Source organism: Leptosomus discolor, chromosome 3 (assembly GCF_034619465.1).
Source record: "Leptosomus discolor isolate bLepDis1 chromosome 3, bLepDis1.hap2, whole genome shotgun sequence".
NCBI lineage: Eukaryota > Metazoa > Chordata > Aves > Leptosomiformes > Leptosomidae > Leptosomus > Leptosomus discolor.
The window spans coordinates 62,451,222-62,467,033 of NC_141393.1; the positions used below are offsets into that span (position 1 = coordinate 62,451,222).

Genomic DNA, 15,812 nt, shown 5'->3' on the forward strand with positions numbered 1-15,812 from the left:
GAACGCTTTAGGATATGGTCAAAGTGCTATAGTTAACAACTGCTCTGAAGAAGTCAGGAAGGAAGGTGAGCAGCTAATGCTCCTGCAGGGGAGCATCTGGCCAGTGAGAAACAAGCTGACAGATGGCTTTCTATGAAAAACAGTCATTAATATTCTCATGTCAGCTCCCAGGTTTAATGGGATGTCTGAGTTGAGAAACCCAACTCTTGAAAGCCAGGAAATTCCAGAAGCTAGAAGGCATGTGTGGACAGTCACTTACAAGGGACAATATTCACTTGCTTTTGCACCAATTTGAAAACTTAACAGAAACGAGTTCTTAGATAAGCTAAGAGCTGTAAACCAAAGTTTCCTGCTCAGAAAGCAAAATATCTGTTTAATGAGCTGATTTTAAAAATAAAGATGACCCTACAGAGATGCCTGTTACCATTACAAAGCAGTAATGATCTGAAAGTGAAGCTGACTGTAAACAAAACCAAAGCACACTCAGGTTTTGGGATTCGAGCAGACAGTGCTCCCCTCACCCCCTCTTGGGTGCTGTGACGTGCAGCAGCTCTGCTGAAGTCTGTGCACTATAAACCTGTGGTCCAGACCAGCAATGGCACAACTGGGTGAAAATTTGTACACATTAAGTTTTGGTTGAAAGTCTTGTTCACGAACCAACCTTCCTACCTCCAAAACCCTCAGTGGGAAACCTATGAAGACAAATTTAAAAGAAAAAAAAAATCCTTTTAGTAGATTTTTCCAGTGCCCTTCTCGTTATTATTCTTAAAAGGTTGTAATTACTAAAGCACGTTTAAATGTTAGGCTCATTATTGCAATTATCACTATCACAGCCCTGCCACAGCCAATCTGCTTACATCTCATTTTTGAGCACAGAAACCATGACCACAAGGAAACGGGGAAACTCCCCCAAAGCCACGCGGCATGGCTGTTGGTAGTCGACACCTTTGAGCATCTGCTGTTTAAAGTTCGGCATTAGTTTCAGGTCAGCCTGCTGGACTTGTCATCACGGGGAACAAACCCAGCCCAGAGGTCTCCTCTCTCTTCCACCCGGGTCCCCGCGGGCGGGCAGCAGCCCTGGCAGCACAAGGGGGTCGGCAAGCGCCAGCTACTTACTTCCTCTCTCCTTTGTACCACTCAAAGACTGGGGCAGGAACTCCTGCACCTTCGCACCGTATCAGTCCATTCCCTCCAAGCATCACACCGCTGGATTTAAGTTCCTGAATTGTGGGGGCAACTGAAAAAAAAGAATTGTAAAACGGACATTTGCATCTAGATATGCAGACTGTTTAACGCCGCTTCTCTTGAGCACGCTCTACGTCACTCTCAGCCTGGTGCATGTTTTCCAGCTTGATTCACATTCAATCACGTTTTCTTCCAGCAGTGTAAAAATTATCCCACACAGCAGATTCTGATATATATTCTGCGTATCTGGTGTAAAAAACACAGCTGAGACATGAAGAAATATCAATCCCATGCTCAAAAAGCTGTTTTTGCAGATCAGTTACTCAACATAAAGTATAACTATTTATAAGCATTGGTGTCATACAAGATGCATTTAAAACCTGAGAATGGGAAAACAAAGCATGTGAAGCCCCAACTGTGGTGCCAGCCGAGTGGCTGGGGGGTCCTGCTGGGCTTGGCCTGGGGGATCCACCCCAGCTGGGGAGCGATACGGCAGCGCCGGGGGTGCAGGTTCTGAAGTAAAGACAGGGCCAGCACCACTTATCTTCTGCGTCATGTCTTCTGCATATGCCCCGTAAACCCCACAGGCTCAGATGGCCTTTGAGATCTCGTTTGGCACATTAAAAGAACAAACTTACCTCCGCAATTATGAGCCAACTGTAAACACTATATGACAGCATCACTCTTCCAATGTTATACTGGGTATAGGGTTGTTACAGTAAATATATTTTGTCTTTTTAAAGAGTAAACATTGTAAATAGCAATAAACATTTTAAGCTTAGAACTACAGGTACAAGTAAAGATCAAAAGTGATTGTCAGTTTTTCCAGCTGCCAGCAAAAGCTGAAAATAAGACACAACAAACTCCTCAGGAAAGAGACTATCAAAGGAAAGGGTGCACAACAGTCACCTTCTCCCTGGAATTTCTTTTACATTTTCTGTTTTTAAACAATAATTTATGTGCATCATAAAAATGCTGTAAACACCAAACCACAGAACTTATAAATAAAAACCTGCTTACTTTTTCCCAAGCAGTTTTCCAGATGTTGCTTTAAGGTGTTTATGTACATGTAAAATGCTGACTGCCTCTCCTCTGCTGCTTCACCATCTCCCTCCCCGGCTCGGCGCACCACGTTAAGAGACCATCATCTTTCACAGGACCCAGCCACAACAAAGAAGCATCAGGTGTATGAAAGAGCAGCGCGACAGCCAGGTTCCCATGTGGGCAGGTCAGCTCCGTCACACGCTCGTCCTTCACCAACACCATCAAGGGCTGCTTTTCCGGATGTGCGCGACATTGCACAGGATTCCAGCTGTCACAGCCCCAATGCACCCTCTCAGCGCTTAGGCACAAGTCTCAATGTTGAGCGAAACAAAACTGTGCGAGGACGTTTTGGCTGGGATTAGCCAGAGAACTGGTTCTCTCTCACCCATTGCTCATGTCTGACCCTGAGTCAGGCGGGCAGATGACGATTTCCCACAGCTGGCAAACACACCCTCTGCCTTCGACTTTCTCTTCCCAATGATCACATCAAATCAATCCATAAATTCATTAACTTTCAACTGGTAACATTAAAATTTCAAGTGGATAATGAATGTATAACCAATTTGCATGACTACTTCTCTACAATCTGCAAAGGAAAAAAGTCAGATTTTTTTTTTTGTTATTCAATAAAAATAGCAGGGCCATACAAAGCTTACTGCTTTCTGAGAAACGAAGTGGCTTTAAAAGTCAAGACTTATAAAAAATGATTTTGAGTGAGACTGATCCCACAAAGAGCTGTGAATCTGTCACATTTTGCCTCTGCTCCTACAGCACCGTGTCCCACCAGCAGCTGCTCAGAGCATCACAAAGCTCAGAGCTCAGCTTGTGCTTCTGAAAAGTTCAAAAGCATACTCCTAAAATTGCGCAAGATAAACCATACAAAAGCAAAACTTGTGCGAGAAAAATCGTACAAAAGCATCATCTGAATGATGCAAAGGCCTGAGTCATGTAGAAAGTCGTTTTCTAAAAACTACCACCTTCACGCTTCTCAGCGTGGCCTGCTTACCTCCTGCTTGGTGTTCTGTGGGGTTTTTTTAGTTTGGTTTTTCTTGGCTGTTTGGTTTTTAAATAAATGCAGAACATCACTGGTAATAAATTTTAAAATTAAACATTCCATAAAAAGGTACAACTTGCCAGTGCTTTTTCAGGCAGGAGCCCCAGGCACTGTGCTCCTGGCGCAGCTGGGAAGGGGGTGCCGGCTGGGTCCCAGCTACAAATCACAATTCTGGGCTTTGCTGTCTGGAAAATTTCTGAAAAGGAAGTTTTCTTAGATCTCCCTTTCAGGAGGATTTCAGCTTCTGTTTGTTCAGAATAAAAGTGAAAATCAATATTGTCTGCTCTAGGAAATCCCCGGTTAATACTGGTATGAAAACACAAACTGAAGACAGCTTAGAGCTACTGTTCTGTTAGATACTTCATTGTCACGTTATTTTTCTCGTTTTCAGTATAAAGACAAACTATGTGATGCCAGCACATTTCTGGTGCCCTGATTAGTAATGTGCTGAGCCAAAAATCCATCAGCCCCTACTGCTCCCATCAGTGTGGAAGACTGAATAAGTCCAGATGAAATTACACACCTAAAATACCTACTGATCCCGTTGCCAAGGTCTGTTTTGGAGAGGAAAGAGACAAAGACTCAGGAAGAGATGCTCGGGCCCCCACCATTTCGTCTGTTTTTTAAATGTTTTTCTATGTAGTTAGCTATGACTCATTTTTGAGAAGCCATTCACGGTTTGATCTAATTGCTCTCAATCATGCTGTCGCTGTCTGCGTTCTTGTGCTGCTGGGGCTGCGCGTGCTTTCTGCTATATAAAAGATTTTGAGGTTGTAACAATCAGAAGGAATACTATATCGATCTAAATACATGTAATTTAGCAAGAGGAAACCTCATATGTTGCGTTAACAAGTTCTCACAAGGTTCAATTCAGTTCTGCCTTCACTGTTATCCAATACACATTGTTTTTTTGATGAAGAACCTCCCTAACACCAGAGTTGCCCAGTACAGCGGAGATGGGCAAGATCAGCCAGGGTAAGAGAGCGACGGAGGCTGACAACACCCTGCCTCCACCCGGGGCTGCCAGGCAGGTGTTTGGGAGTGGTTATAATAAATATACAGAAAAGAACACCATTTTTCCTCCCAGGCAGCACCTCAAGAATTCAGAAAATTCCTGAACCAGACACGGTGATGCTTCCCTGACCTGTTCCTCTCCATTGTGACAGGTCTCCACGTTTCGCAGCAGTGACCATCCCTTCCTGATCACCTCCGCCTCATTAGATCCTCCTGCAGCTCTTTACAGATCTCTTGGTTTTCTTCTGCATTGCTGATAAACTTGCCAGCCTTCTGCTGACACCCTTTCGTAGGGTGTTTTGAACAGTGTGGGGAGGCTTGCAGCATGCTCCCCTCCCTGCAGAGCGACCGGGGGATCTGAGCCTTCTAAATTACTGAGGGGGATGATGTAAATCCTGCCCAATCCCAAAGGCCATTAGATGCCTTCCAAAACCCCCAGCAGGTTTTCTGCAAAGCCACGAGGAGCACTCCCAGCACCCCCAGCACCGCTGCCCTCATGGTGGCAGGGAACATCACCCAACGTGGCTGCTACTGGCTTTTGGCAGTTGCTTAGGGAACCAACAGCAAGGATAAGTATTAGCCACCTAGGAAAATGTTTCCATTCAGGAGTTCAATAGCGATGACTTAAGCTATTACAGAAAACTGTTCAGTATCGTTATCGATGCAATCCTGCTCTATGCAGCTGATTGATCAAGAAGATGGCAGCGAAAGTCCTGCATGGGCAATAGAAGGCCAGGGATAAACACAGCTGGACACAAGCTTAAAGACCTGATGAAATTTTAAAAAGGTAAAAAGAGCGAGCAGCTTCAATAAATTTTAAATAAAGTAATTATAGCTGGAAAAATAGTGGAAAAACGAGAGAAAATTTGGTTAAAGATTCTACACAAAAGAATCCAGTGCTGAAGGGAGGCAGGGGGTCGGCAAGGCTCCAGCAAGCCTTCCCTAAGTCCGCAGCCTCCACAGCTGAAGGCTTTACCAGGTTTTCCCCTCCACAAGTTACATGGGAAGAGATTCCACTTGTGTTGCAGAGACACAGACATGCTTCTGAGTGTGTGCAGAGGGCCTTGTTATAAATAATAATAAACACACAAGCTAGCAAAAAAATAATAACTTGTCTCAAAGGTATAGAGCACCAGCAGAGTGAAACCATTGACCTGGCAGAGCCTACCGGAAGAAGGAAGGAGGTGATGGCCAGAGCTCCTAAGGGGGAGAATATCGTAGAAAAGTTAGTGGTCTGACAGAAGATGCTGCAGTGAAATGTAACAGTGACATTAACAAGAAAACCTTGGGTAAGACTAATAATTTTAAATCTATTTGTCGGTTTTATATCTCCTAAATAATGGTTATATAAAATAACAAAGAAAAAAAAGAATATGATTATATAAATTGGTCAGCAGTACTGGGCTTTTGTGACTCATATTTGTAAGTTTACTCTCCCTATGGCAGATCCTTGTTCAATCCTCTCCCACAGTTGACCCCTGCAAAGCACAGCACTTAAAATAAATGCTTCATTTCTGACTTGAAAATAAATTACTGGAACTTAATATCAGTTTCTCAAATATGTGTAAGTGCTTTGCTGGGGAAGACTTTTTTGAGTGGGCGCTCAGAGACTCACCTTAACTGGGGTTTTACTAATGCCCTTTTGCGTTTGTCCCTATATGAGATGGCTCAGGAGGTAAGACTGCTCTTGACCTCAAATACGTATTTATGATCCCCAGAAAATACATATTTCTGTATCCCACCAGAAGGATTTGACCTGAGGAGCGTGTGAGTGAGGAGAACCAGACCCGACAGGCAGCTATGTGCCACAGGTTTGGTGTCACACCAGGGGAGTCACACCAGTCTTACCCAGCAAAGCACGGCATGCCTCTGCACCGCCCAGCACTGCCACACACCCAGCTCCTATTGCTTACTGCTAAAACAGCACGGGAAAAGTACAGCTACCTGCTTTCCTTCTTATTTAGGAGTAAAGGGAAAAACGCACCATGCAGGAGAGGAGCACAACACAGCATCAGCAAGAACGCCAACACGACGGTTGAGTTATTCCTGTCCCACAACCAAATGCGACGCGAGTTTGTTAGGCAATTTGCTCAGCTTAGTGTGTGAGCCTTGGAGGGACCTGGTAGAGGTTTCAGGGTAGATGTGCGCTACATCAAGTGCGGATGCACACTCCAATGTGTGCACATCCTCTTGAATTCTAGTGAAACAATTGAAGTTTCACTAAATACCCATATTAAAGCCTCATGGGACGATTTTGAGTACTCGCTGCACTCCATCGCTCTCCCAGCATCTTAATGAGAAAGAAGTGAAAACCATCATCTTCGTCTCCCACGCCTGCACTAAAGGAGCTCCGTAATTACTTTCTGCTCAGTTTCTGCTCATCTGATACCACCAACATGTTCGCATGAGTCAGGCATTTGGTTTGTGCTGGGATACCAAATTTTACAACTTATGTTCCATCCAGAAATGATGCAAAGCACTGCTGAATCTGGTTTCCTATCCAAATATTTTCACTTTGCTTTTAAATGTCAAAAGGAACAGTTAAAACAATGCATGCAGTACGCTGGCATTCAGACAGGCATAGAAAGCGTGCAAAAAACTGCAGATTTTTTTTAGAACAGGTTTCATCTTTTAACATTTTAATGAGCTTCGGGACTTTTATGCATATTAGTTATGTTGCCCTAATTACTCATTATAATTCTAATGTGCATTTAATATTTAATTACAATGCTTATAAAGATTTGGTATGGACAGTAAATTATTATAACTAGCATGTGCATAATGATTATGAGCTGAATTTATTGACTTTTACACCAGCATTCAGGGCTGGCATCTTCCAATTTCACCTTTGTGATTAACCATATTGTCTGATTAAACTAATATTTTTGTGGCATTAATTGTAAATGTCAAAAAAGTCTTTTATTTTTCCAGTTTTCATCAGATTTTAATTTGGCATCCTAACAGTCTTTTGTTAGTGAAATCGCTCTCCAGTGTGTTAAGATAGAGACATTCAGGTAAGAGGACAGGTTTTCTGAGATCTGTTTTCTACCTCAGAAAAACAGATACTAGCAATATTCAAACATATTAACTGATATATATACATACATGAATGTACAATAAAGTATCAAATCTTTACAAGTGAAGCAGTATTACTTGTACTTTATATAATTAAGATGGTCTTCTGATAGTCTAGTTTATTCAATTTTTCTAACTTATTCAGGGCTGCAGCCCTACCCATTCCCAAATTAATTGAGTGGTTTAATAAATGCCTCTTCATATCAGAAATTTCTCCAGTGTGTGGCAACATTTGAGACATGCCTGCAACAATCACTGGGCTGAATAACTAATAAGCTTATTTTTTCCCCTCTCAACAACTTATCAAAACCCACTGAATTCAGCAAGCTCTTGACATGTACGTACAGGTAAATTTCATGGGCAAAAGTACAAGGTACCAGTAAGAATTCAGTCCAGCTCCTGCATCTCCAGATGTAAGCCAGTATCTCTTTTGTGCTTTTCCCTTTCCTGCTCGAGATTTAACTTCACAAACCAGTATACTTTAAACGTTGATTAATTAAACAAGTGTGTAAATACCTCATGCTAGCTGTTGGAGAGCGTGCGGGTTCTCAGGTGTTCCCTGCATGTGATCTGGAAAGTCACAGAGCACATCGGGATTTCCTGAAACGTGCATCTCCCTCAGCTACACCTAATGGATTGCATTATAGCAGGCCATCAAAATCACTGGCTGCTGTGCAATTTATGGTTTTGAATATAAAACCTCCCAGTGCTGAGAGGAAAGCTTAAAATCTGCAAGTAATTGTAATGTGGGAGAAAAAAAAAAGCGCCACATCAGCAACACAAAATAATACTTAATAAATAATAGGTCAGCAGGCAGGAATTCTTAACAATGTGTTTTATCAGTATTTGAGTGACAAGAAAAAGAAAGAAACTTAACAAAACCCCCCAAACCAGCAAAGCAAATAAAGACCTCTAGGGAGCTGCATAAGAAAACGCAAGTTAGCATGCAGGTGGAAGGATTGCTTTGGTTTTCTGTCCATCAGATTTTATCTTACCACTTCATCTATTTAATCCTTCAATTTTCCAACAAAGCATCTTTCTAATCACATTCCCTTTGAGGTAACTCAGTAGATGTAATTCTACCCCGCGACGACAGAGTTGCTCTCACATGGGAGCCAAAGCCCTTTTCCCAAGCAGCTTGTGCTGCGGGTGACAGCGTCCGAGGGGCGTCAGCTCCAGACTCACACCAGGGTCTGCTCCACATCCCTGGGTTCCCTGCGGTTACTACACAGACAAACATTTGTGCATGAGCATTGACAGCATCACATCAAACCCCCTTTGGCCGCAGGCCTGAGTGGAAACAGCCCCTGCACCGCCAGCTGGGCACTGGCCTGGGGGCATGCCTCTCTGCTCTCTTTAGCCCCTGCCACTCAGCCCAGGTAGGACTCTCCATCTTTTTGCAAACACTGATGTCCCATTTGATAGAACAATCTCACCACCATAGATGAACTCACAGCCTTCAGCCCCGCATGCTCCCCGCAGCCAGGACCTCATAGCATATGTCTGAGCAGCAGGGGGATGACAGCCGGGCCAGGGGCATCTTGAAGCTGCATTTGCCCAACAGCATCACGCTCGCACTTTCCGCCGGTGCCACCGAAACCATGGTGAAGAAACAAGAAACAAATAACAAATCCTGCATTTGCATACAAGACTTGTTGGTAATTTAGAAGGAACAGATGCACAAAACATAAATAGGGATATAAACGCTCGGTGTTTGGCGTTTTTTGATACAGTGGAGTTGGTTTTAATCTTTCATTGGCCAGCGCAGCTTGATTCAAATATAACTGAAATCAAAGTCTTTATATTGACTTCAGTGGGCTTTGAATGAGGCCCAGAAAGAGCTGCAATAAAAGAGAATTTCACAGTTTTCAAAACAGAAAAAGTAAAACACCCCACAACTTGAAAGAGCACTAGTATCACAAAGAGAGCTCTTGTCATGTAATATGTAATCCCTCTTTTTAGATGCTACTGCTCTTACTGCTGTAATTTGAGGGAAAAGTTGTCATCGATACTTTCTCATCAGCAAAGAATGGTCGAGCATGTTTAATTACCTGAGTCAAAAGAACAACCTTTTATGTCCCATGGCATAAAATATGGGTATCGATAGCACCCTGTAGAACTGCTGATAGTCTCTTTTGAAATATATGAAGGGGATCTATCAGAAAAGGGTTTAAAACTTTCAGAATGGTACGTAGGAAGATTGAGAAGCACAGCTTCTGAGTCCTGACACTGCACCTGCTGTAGAGAGGAGAAAAGAGTGTTTGCTGGGACGCAGGTGCCACCCAGGCACTGAGGCACTGATGGGCAGTGGCTGCCGAGGAGGGTGCGTGGGTCTCTAATGGGGTGCAGGTCTCTTGCTAGAGGAGAGGCAGCAGAGCCCAAGCAGAACATTGCAGAGCCTTGGCAACGTATAACAGAGCATGACACCCCTAATGAGTCGTTTGCAAGTGCTGGCTGGGCCACTTCAGGGTGAAGGGCATTTCTCTGACATTCAAGAGAGCATCTCCCCCTGGAGAAGGCATCTCGGGAACAGCTGGGGTTAGCTTTTCCCACACGGCATGCACACTGCTCTAATTTCTAGTCCCCTTTTGCATTCACTCTACTAAGTTACATTTCTCCATGTGTTGAGAGGCACTACATGGCCCCAAGCAGGCAGTGAGGAAAGCCCAGTGATGGGGAGCTTTGTGCTGAAAGGCAGGGCAGCATCTCCTCAGCTAACAACTGTGAGGCTTCAGCAGTGGGAAAGATAAAAGTTATTTTACTCCATGCAAGCTTGCTGTTAAATATTGCAGTGCTTCACGTACAGGAGCAAATGTACATCTAGGGCTAGGACCAGAGGACTAGAGCTGGCTTGGGAAACGGATGTTTCCATATGGGACAGGAGCACGAACATGGCAGGATGAGGGGGGAAGAAGGATGATGTGCTGTCCTATCTGTTTGCCTGGGGGAGACGGGCATCCTACCCAAGCTGGGCTCACCAGCTGCCCCACCAGGCACTTGCATCAGCAAACCTCCCTCCCTCAGCAGTTCTTACTGGAAAAGCTTCCGCGCCATTATCGTGCCCTTGCACTCTGCTGTGATTCCTTTATCTCAGCAATTTATTCGAACGTGTGAGTGGAGGTGAAAGGGGAAAAATGGGCATCATCATCCCGGAGTGGCACTAAGGAACAAGGAGAAGGAGAGGGGATGCTTTCATACATCTGATGCCAATCCTTCTGGAAGAGTTGGCTGGGAGCCTGGGTGCGAACAAACATAAGCACGTTTGCTTTGCTATTTCTCTCCCTCTAAGGAAGATAAAAGCAATGGACTTCAACAAATTCCAAGAATTACTAAGTAGATGTTTTGGCAGTAAAGCTGAGGAGAAAGTGAATTAAAGCTAGTAGTTTTCCAAGGAAATAATGTTTGGAACAAAAATGCAAAATATCTTGGTGTAGGTCAAAAGTACACCAAGAGACCTTCTCAAGTCCCACCAGAGCACATCCAGGAAGCCAAAGCACAAAAGCAGATAAGGCAGGCACAAGACATAAAGGGCAATGAGAAATCCTACCATATGTGCATTATTAGTATTAAAGAAAAAAGTTACCCTGTTGCTCAGTACTACCCTGTGTGGTGCCCAGACCACCAAAACACTGGTGGTGGTGTATTTCTGCACCACCACTCTTGCAGTTCAACCCTACCTGAAAATGCAGTCAATGATCAAAAACCTGAGTACTGGAGCCAGATCAAATCCTGGGGACCCACATCCCTCTGGCCAGGAAAGGAGCCTTTTGATGACAATTTTCTCAACAAGTCTGCGTCCTCACCATGGACATTTTTTCTCGTCCATGTTTCCCACACTCGCACCTGTAAGTGCCACATATCAAAAGTTTATGAACATCAACACATGACATCTTCTGCCTTCCCCGGTGATAAATGGGAATTAGTAAGACAACATGATTTGTTGTTGATGAATCCATGGTAGCTGTTACCCTCCTCAGGTTATTTCCCAGGTACAAACACACCTTGTTACAGTTCCAGCATGTGTCTGGGGACTGGAGACATGCCAGGAGAGCGCCAATTCCCTCTGAATGACAGGCGCCTGGGGCCTCAGTCCCAGGACCTCGCCCAGCCTAAGGTCTCAGAAGTAACAGTTTCATCATCATTTGTTTTAGGTAGATCTTTGAAGTTTATTATCCTCATCTGATGACTTGAGACAGCTATCAGCTTATAGAATACTGTTCTCTGTCTATTGTAGCTTCAGCTTTATATGTCTACTCATGGTCCTGGTGCCTTGCAGGTGACCAACCTTCCCTTCTTCTGAGATGGTGCAGCAGAAAAACAGGGGGAAGCAGCTGACAGTGTGCAGTGCTGGGAAGAGAGGCCAGTACCTCCCAGAGATAGTGAACAGATGAATTATCCAGTGCAAACCACCTGCTTTATGGGGCACTAGTGAGGTCTCAGCTAAAGTACCAAAAGTTCAGAAAAGTAGAAGGAATTTGGATTAGTGGAGCTGGAAAAGACAATTTCCTAGAGATACGTTACATCACTAAACAAGCAAGAGAAGAACAAAGGAATCAGCTCTTCCCTATCTCCTTTACAGGCCAGCAAGCAAAATTGAAGCAAGGGAGATTTAGGTCTGGTAAGCTACTGCTGGAAGAGATTGCTTAGTGACTGTCAATATGCTCTTTCTCTCTTTTTATTTTAAAATAAAAGGTTGATGATTCAAATACCAGCATCTGCATCTGGACAGCAGCGTCAGCCTGACTCCTCTGTTCCTCCTCTGGGTTGAATTTGTGGTTTCTGGGATTATTAAACACCACAACAGCTCCTATAATGGAAAAATCCTGTACTCATTTCTGTAGATATTAGTGTTGTGTTTAAGGTTATATGCCATTTTTCAACACAATGGGAAAAAAAGAAATTATTCTCTTCTCAGCTTACAATAGTAATGAAATCACCAGGTTCAAGCTTAACTACAAAATGAGATAAGCACTGAAACTAGATTTGGAAATCAAAAAAATAATCCCAAAGACAGAAGTAGAACTTTTTTTGCATGAAAGTTCTTGTACACCTTAGATATGATTTGATATATTCTACATACATAACAAAGCAGCTAGGTGTACTCACCAAAATGATATTTCTAAGGACAGAACTCATTACTACTGTATAATAAATGGAAGCATAAGTCAGAGTTAGCACTGAACAGATTGTTTGGGGTTGCAAAGACAGCAGCTGTCACAGCTTGACAGCTTTCTTGTTAGTGAATCAGCTTTACTGACAGTCTTTTTGATTGAAAACCACTGTTCGCTGACAGTGTGTTATAGCTGATATACATATGTACCTCATGAAGAATGAGAAAGAGCCGTAAAAGGTCTAGAAGCTATTGCTCTGTATTAAAAACAAGTGAAGTTTACATAAAGGGTTTTTTGGTTTCTCCCCCCCTCCCCAGTAATCTGTGGCAGATGCAAGTTGATAGAAGCAGGACGATCGATACCGGTATGTGACAAGCACACATGCAGAGTCAAATCCAAAGTGGGTTTTCTGGCTAAAAGCAATAAATCCACAGAAACACTACTCACTTTCAAACAGTCAGGAAAAGTTTGTGTAATTGAAAACAAAGTTTAGAAAAAAAAAATCATAGAAACAAAGCTCAGTGCAACTCTGACAAGGTCTCCCAGACCTCCTGCTAGCCTGAAGAGGGGGATCTGTTGGAGCAGATACATCCCTGTTAATTCAAAAAAGAACCCATTTACTTTGAGTCACATTTTACTTTTCTCTTACACACCCCATCCATGTCAATAGTTTCGACTCACAGCTCCACAGACAGTGAGCGCTGGCTTTGCTTTGGCAGCACACTCTAAATACTTGTGCAAATACACCAACTCCTGCCACGGCCAAGCACAGCACAGGCTTCCTTGCACACCTCGCTTAACACAGCCTGCCCTTTGCAGTGCCCTGGACATCTGAGCTGCGAACTTGTGGCACCAAAAAATTAGCTGCCTGTGGTACAGGAGGCATTATATTGAAGCAAATGCATCTCGGGGGTCTCTCACTGTCTTCTCCCCAACTATTTATATTTAGTTGTAACATTGTCCATATAAAGTAATTTCTTCCTCCTCAGTTTTGTGGTATTTCAACAGATAAAAGCCAATGAACTGGGTACAATGGATGTCACCTTTGATTCCAAGATCATTGCTTAAAACAAAGCACACATGTTGCTGTGCTAAGGAAATCCAAAGCCAGAAACTGAGGGCCATTTATAAACACCAGAAACCTCCAGGGCTTTGCACTTTGTTCCTGATAATCACTTAATATTCCTGTTACAACTGCTTATTTCTGAAGAATGTCACGTATTTCTCAAGAAGAGACGATAGATTGCAAGTCAACACTTGGACGCAGACCTAAATCTACAGGAGAAGCCTGGAATACTGGTATTTCCCCACTTAAACATGTAATTGCTGCATTGGAAGGTAATTCCCAATTCGCTCTTTTTATTCAGATTCTCTTTTGGCATTCATAATAGCAGGTGCAGGAGCAGTGAGCACCTGAACTTTGAGACATTTGATATTAAACAGAATTTTGTTCAAAATACACTGGAGACAGCGCGTATTTTGAAGTGAATTTTTCTGAATTCTTGAACTGAGTTCTTTCACTCTAGAAATTGACTATCACGATCTTTTGCACAGCGTGCCACAGGTATCAAAGCAGCCAAAGCAATATGGTCTGTAACGTTGCTTTTCGTTGGGAAGTGGCCCTGAGCGCGCCACGCCTGCAAGGCGCCAGAGCTTTCATCGCAAGAGCTTGCATTTGCTCTACAACTCTAAGGTCCAAAAAAGGTCACATCAGTCTCAAAATAGTTGTTTGGTGGTTTGTTTTTTTTTGTTTGGGTTTTTTTTTTTTGGTTTTTTTTTTGAGAAGAGGTAGAAAATATGAGAACCAGCTTTATAAATTACAATGCCTGAAGAATGATGCTGGCAATTTTTCCCTTCTTTCGTGTCAACATCGCTGCTTTGTTTCAAGCTATAAAAGCAGAAATATTACTTCTCAAAGCTCCCCTAGCTCAGGTCTAGTGCCTGCACCACACACTTGCTAATACCAGCCAAACTGCAGAAGTTATTAAAACCTAATTTAGCAATCTCACCAGGGACAAACAAGTTGTAACAATATCATTACAGTCTTATTAGGGACTGGATGTCTTGTTGAAATGCTGAGTGTAGTCAGGGTAGGAGACAACGGGGACGATCACTGTGTGGTGCCACAGCCGTACCCATACACTCACAAGTTATGCAAAACACATTTCTCCTGTGGAACCATTTCAAAGCAGCAATTACTGCTGCTGGGGAAAAAAATTAAAATAAAAGCAAGGGATGGAGAATTTTGCAAGACTGACACACTCTTCAGACTTGTATTTTAATGACCCCAGTTGGTGTCACCAGCTGCATCCAAAACCCCTTTGGACTACGGCCCCAAAGGCTCTGTGCTTTCAAGCATCAGGGAAGACTAAGTCTTAGACCAACAGCAACAAGGAATACTACAATTACTAGGAGAAATATTGCTTTAGAACATGTTGACTATTACAAGAAATATTTGAAGTAATTGTTTCTGCTGAAGAGCAATCTGGGCAACTGAACACTCCTGGAAGCTGAAGAGCTCTCCATTAATTTTGGCTCTAGTTTGGAGTCTAATACAGCCTGCTGTATGCTTCAAATTGCTTCTTGAAATGCATAAGCTCTTTAGAGATGAATCATCTTCTATTAAGACTTCAATTCTCCTGAACTATATTTCAGCTGATATTTAAAGTGGGATCACCTGGAGGCTGAAGAGCCAGCAGTGGTTCAGAGCTGGAGAAAGCATTCACTCCAGGCAGGACTGACTTCCCAGGAGGGCTTTTCCTCAGTCCCTACAAACGCTTCCTCACTTTACAACCTCTCAGGTTCAAGGGGGTTAACATCCCACCTGCAGGTGTGAAATTTAAGCACCTCCAAAGGTGACAGAGCCAGCCCTTTGCCCTGGGAAGCCAGCCCTGTGTGAGGAGCACAGTCCTGCTCCTGCTGATGCCAGGAGACAGAGCTGCAAGAGGCACTTCACCAGACGTGGATGCATAGAGGTGTCTAGAATCTTACTGTAACCTTATTTTGACTTTAAAATGACAGCACAAGTGGAAAAGTACACAAAAGCTATAAACCCCCCCCCCCCCCCATTAATTTTTTTTTTCCATGAGCTGCTTCTCACACTTTCACCAACAATGGCCTGAAGCTACATTGTGCCTTTGCAACAACCATCAACAATATATCATTGACAATATTTTTCATTGATATTAGGAGACCGTGTCATGAATGCTCCATTATTTGTTACAGCACAGTCTTCCAGAGATGCATAAACATAATGAACAGCATTTATTGCTCTACCATAATTATACAGTATGTGGACCTGTAGCTACTGGCAGACTATAAATATGTGC

The 15,812-nt window shown here is 43.2% G+C and overlaps 1 protein-coding gene across 2 annotated transcripts in view; it reads right to left on the reverse strand.

Annotated features, from left to right (window-relative positions):
* The window catches only part of NEGR1 (neuronal growth regulator 1), a 269,624-nt gene that overhangs the window by 56,970 nt on the left and 196,842 nt on the right, over positions 1-15,812 (reverse strand). For both annotated transcript variants that reach the window (XM_086462209.1, XM_086462210.1), the window contains one exon: positions 1,117-1,237. In XM_086462209.1, coding sequence (XP_086318335.1) covers positions 1,117-1,237 — 121 coding nt within the window. The remainder of the gene's footprint in view (positions 1-1,116; positions 1,238-15,812) is intronic.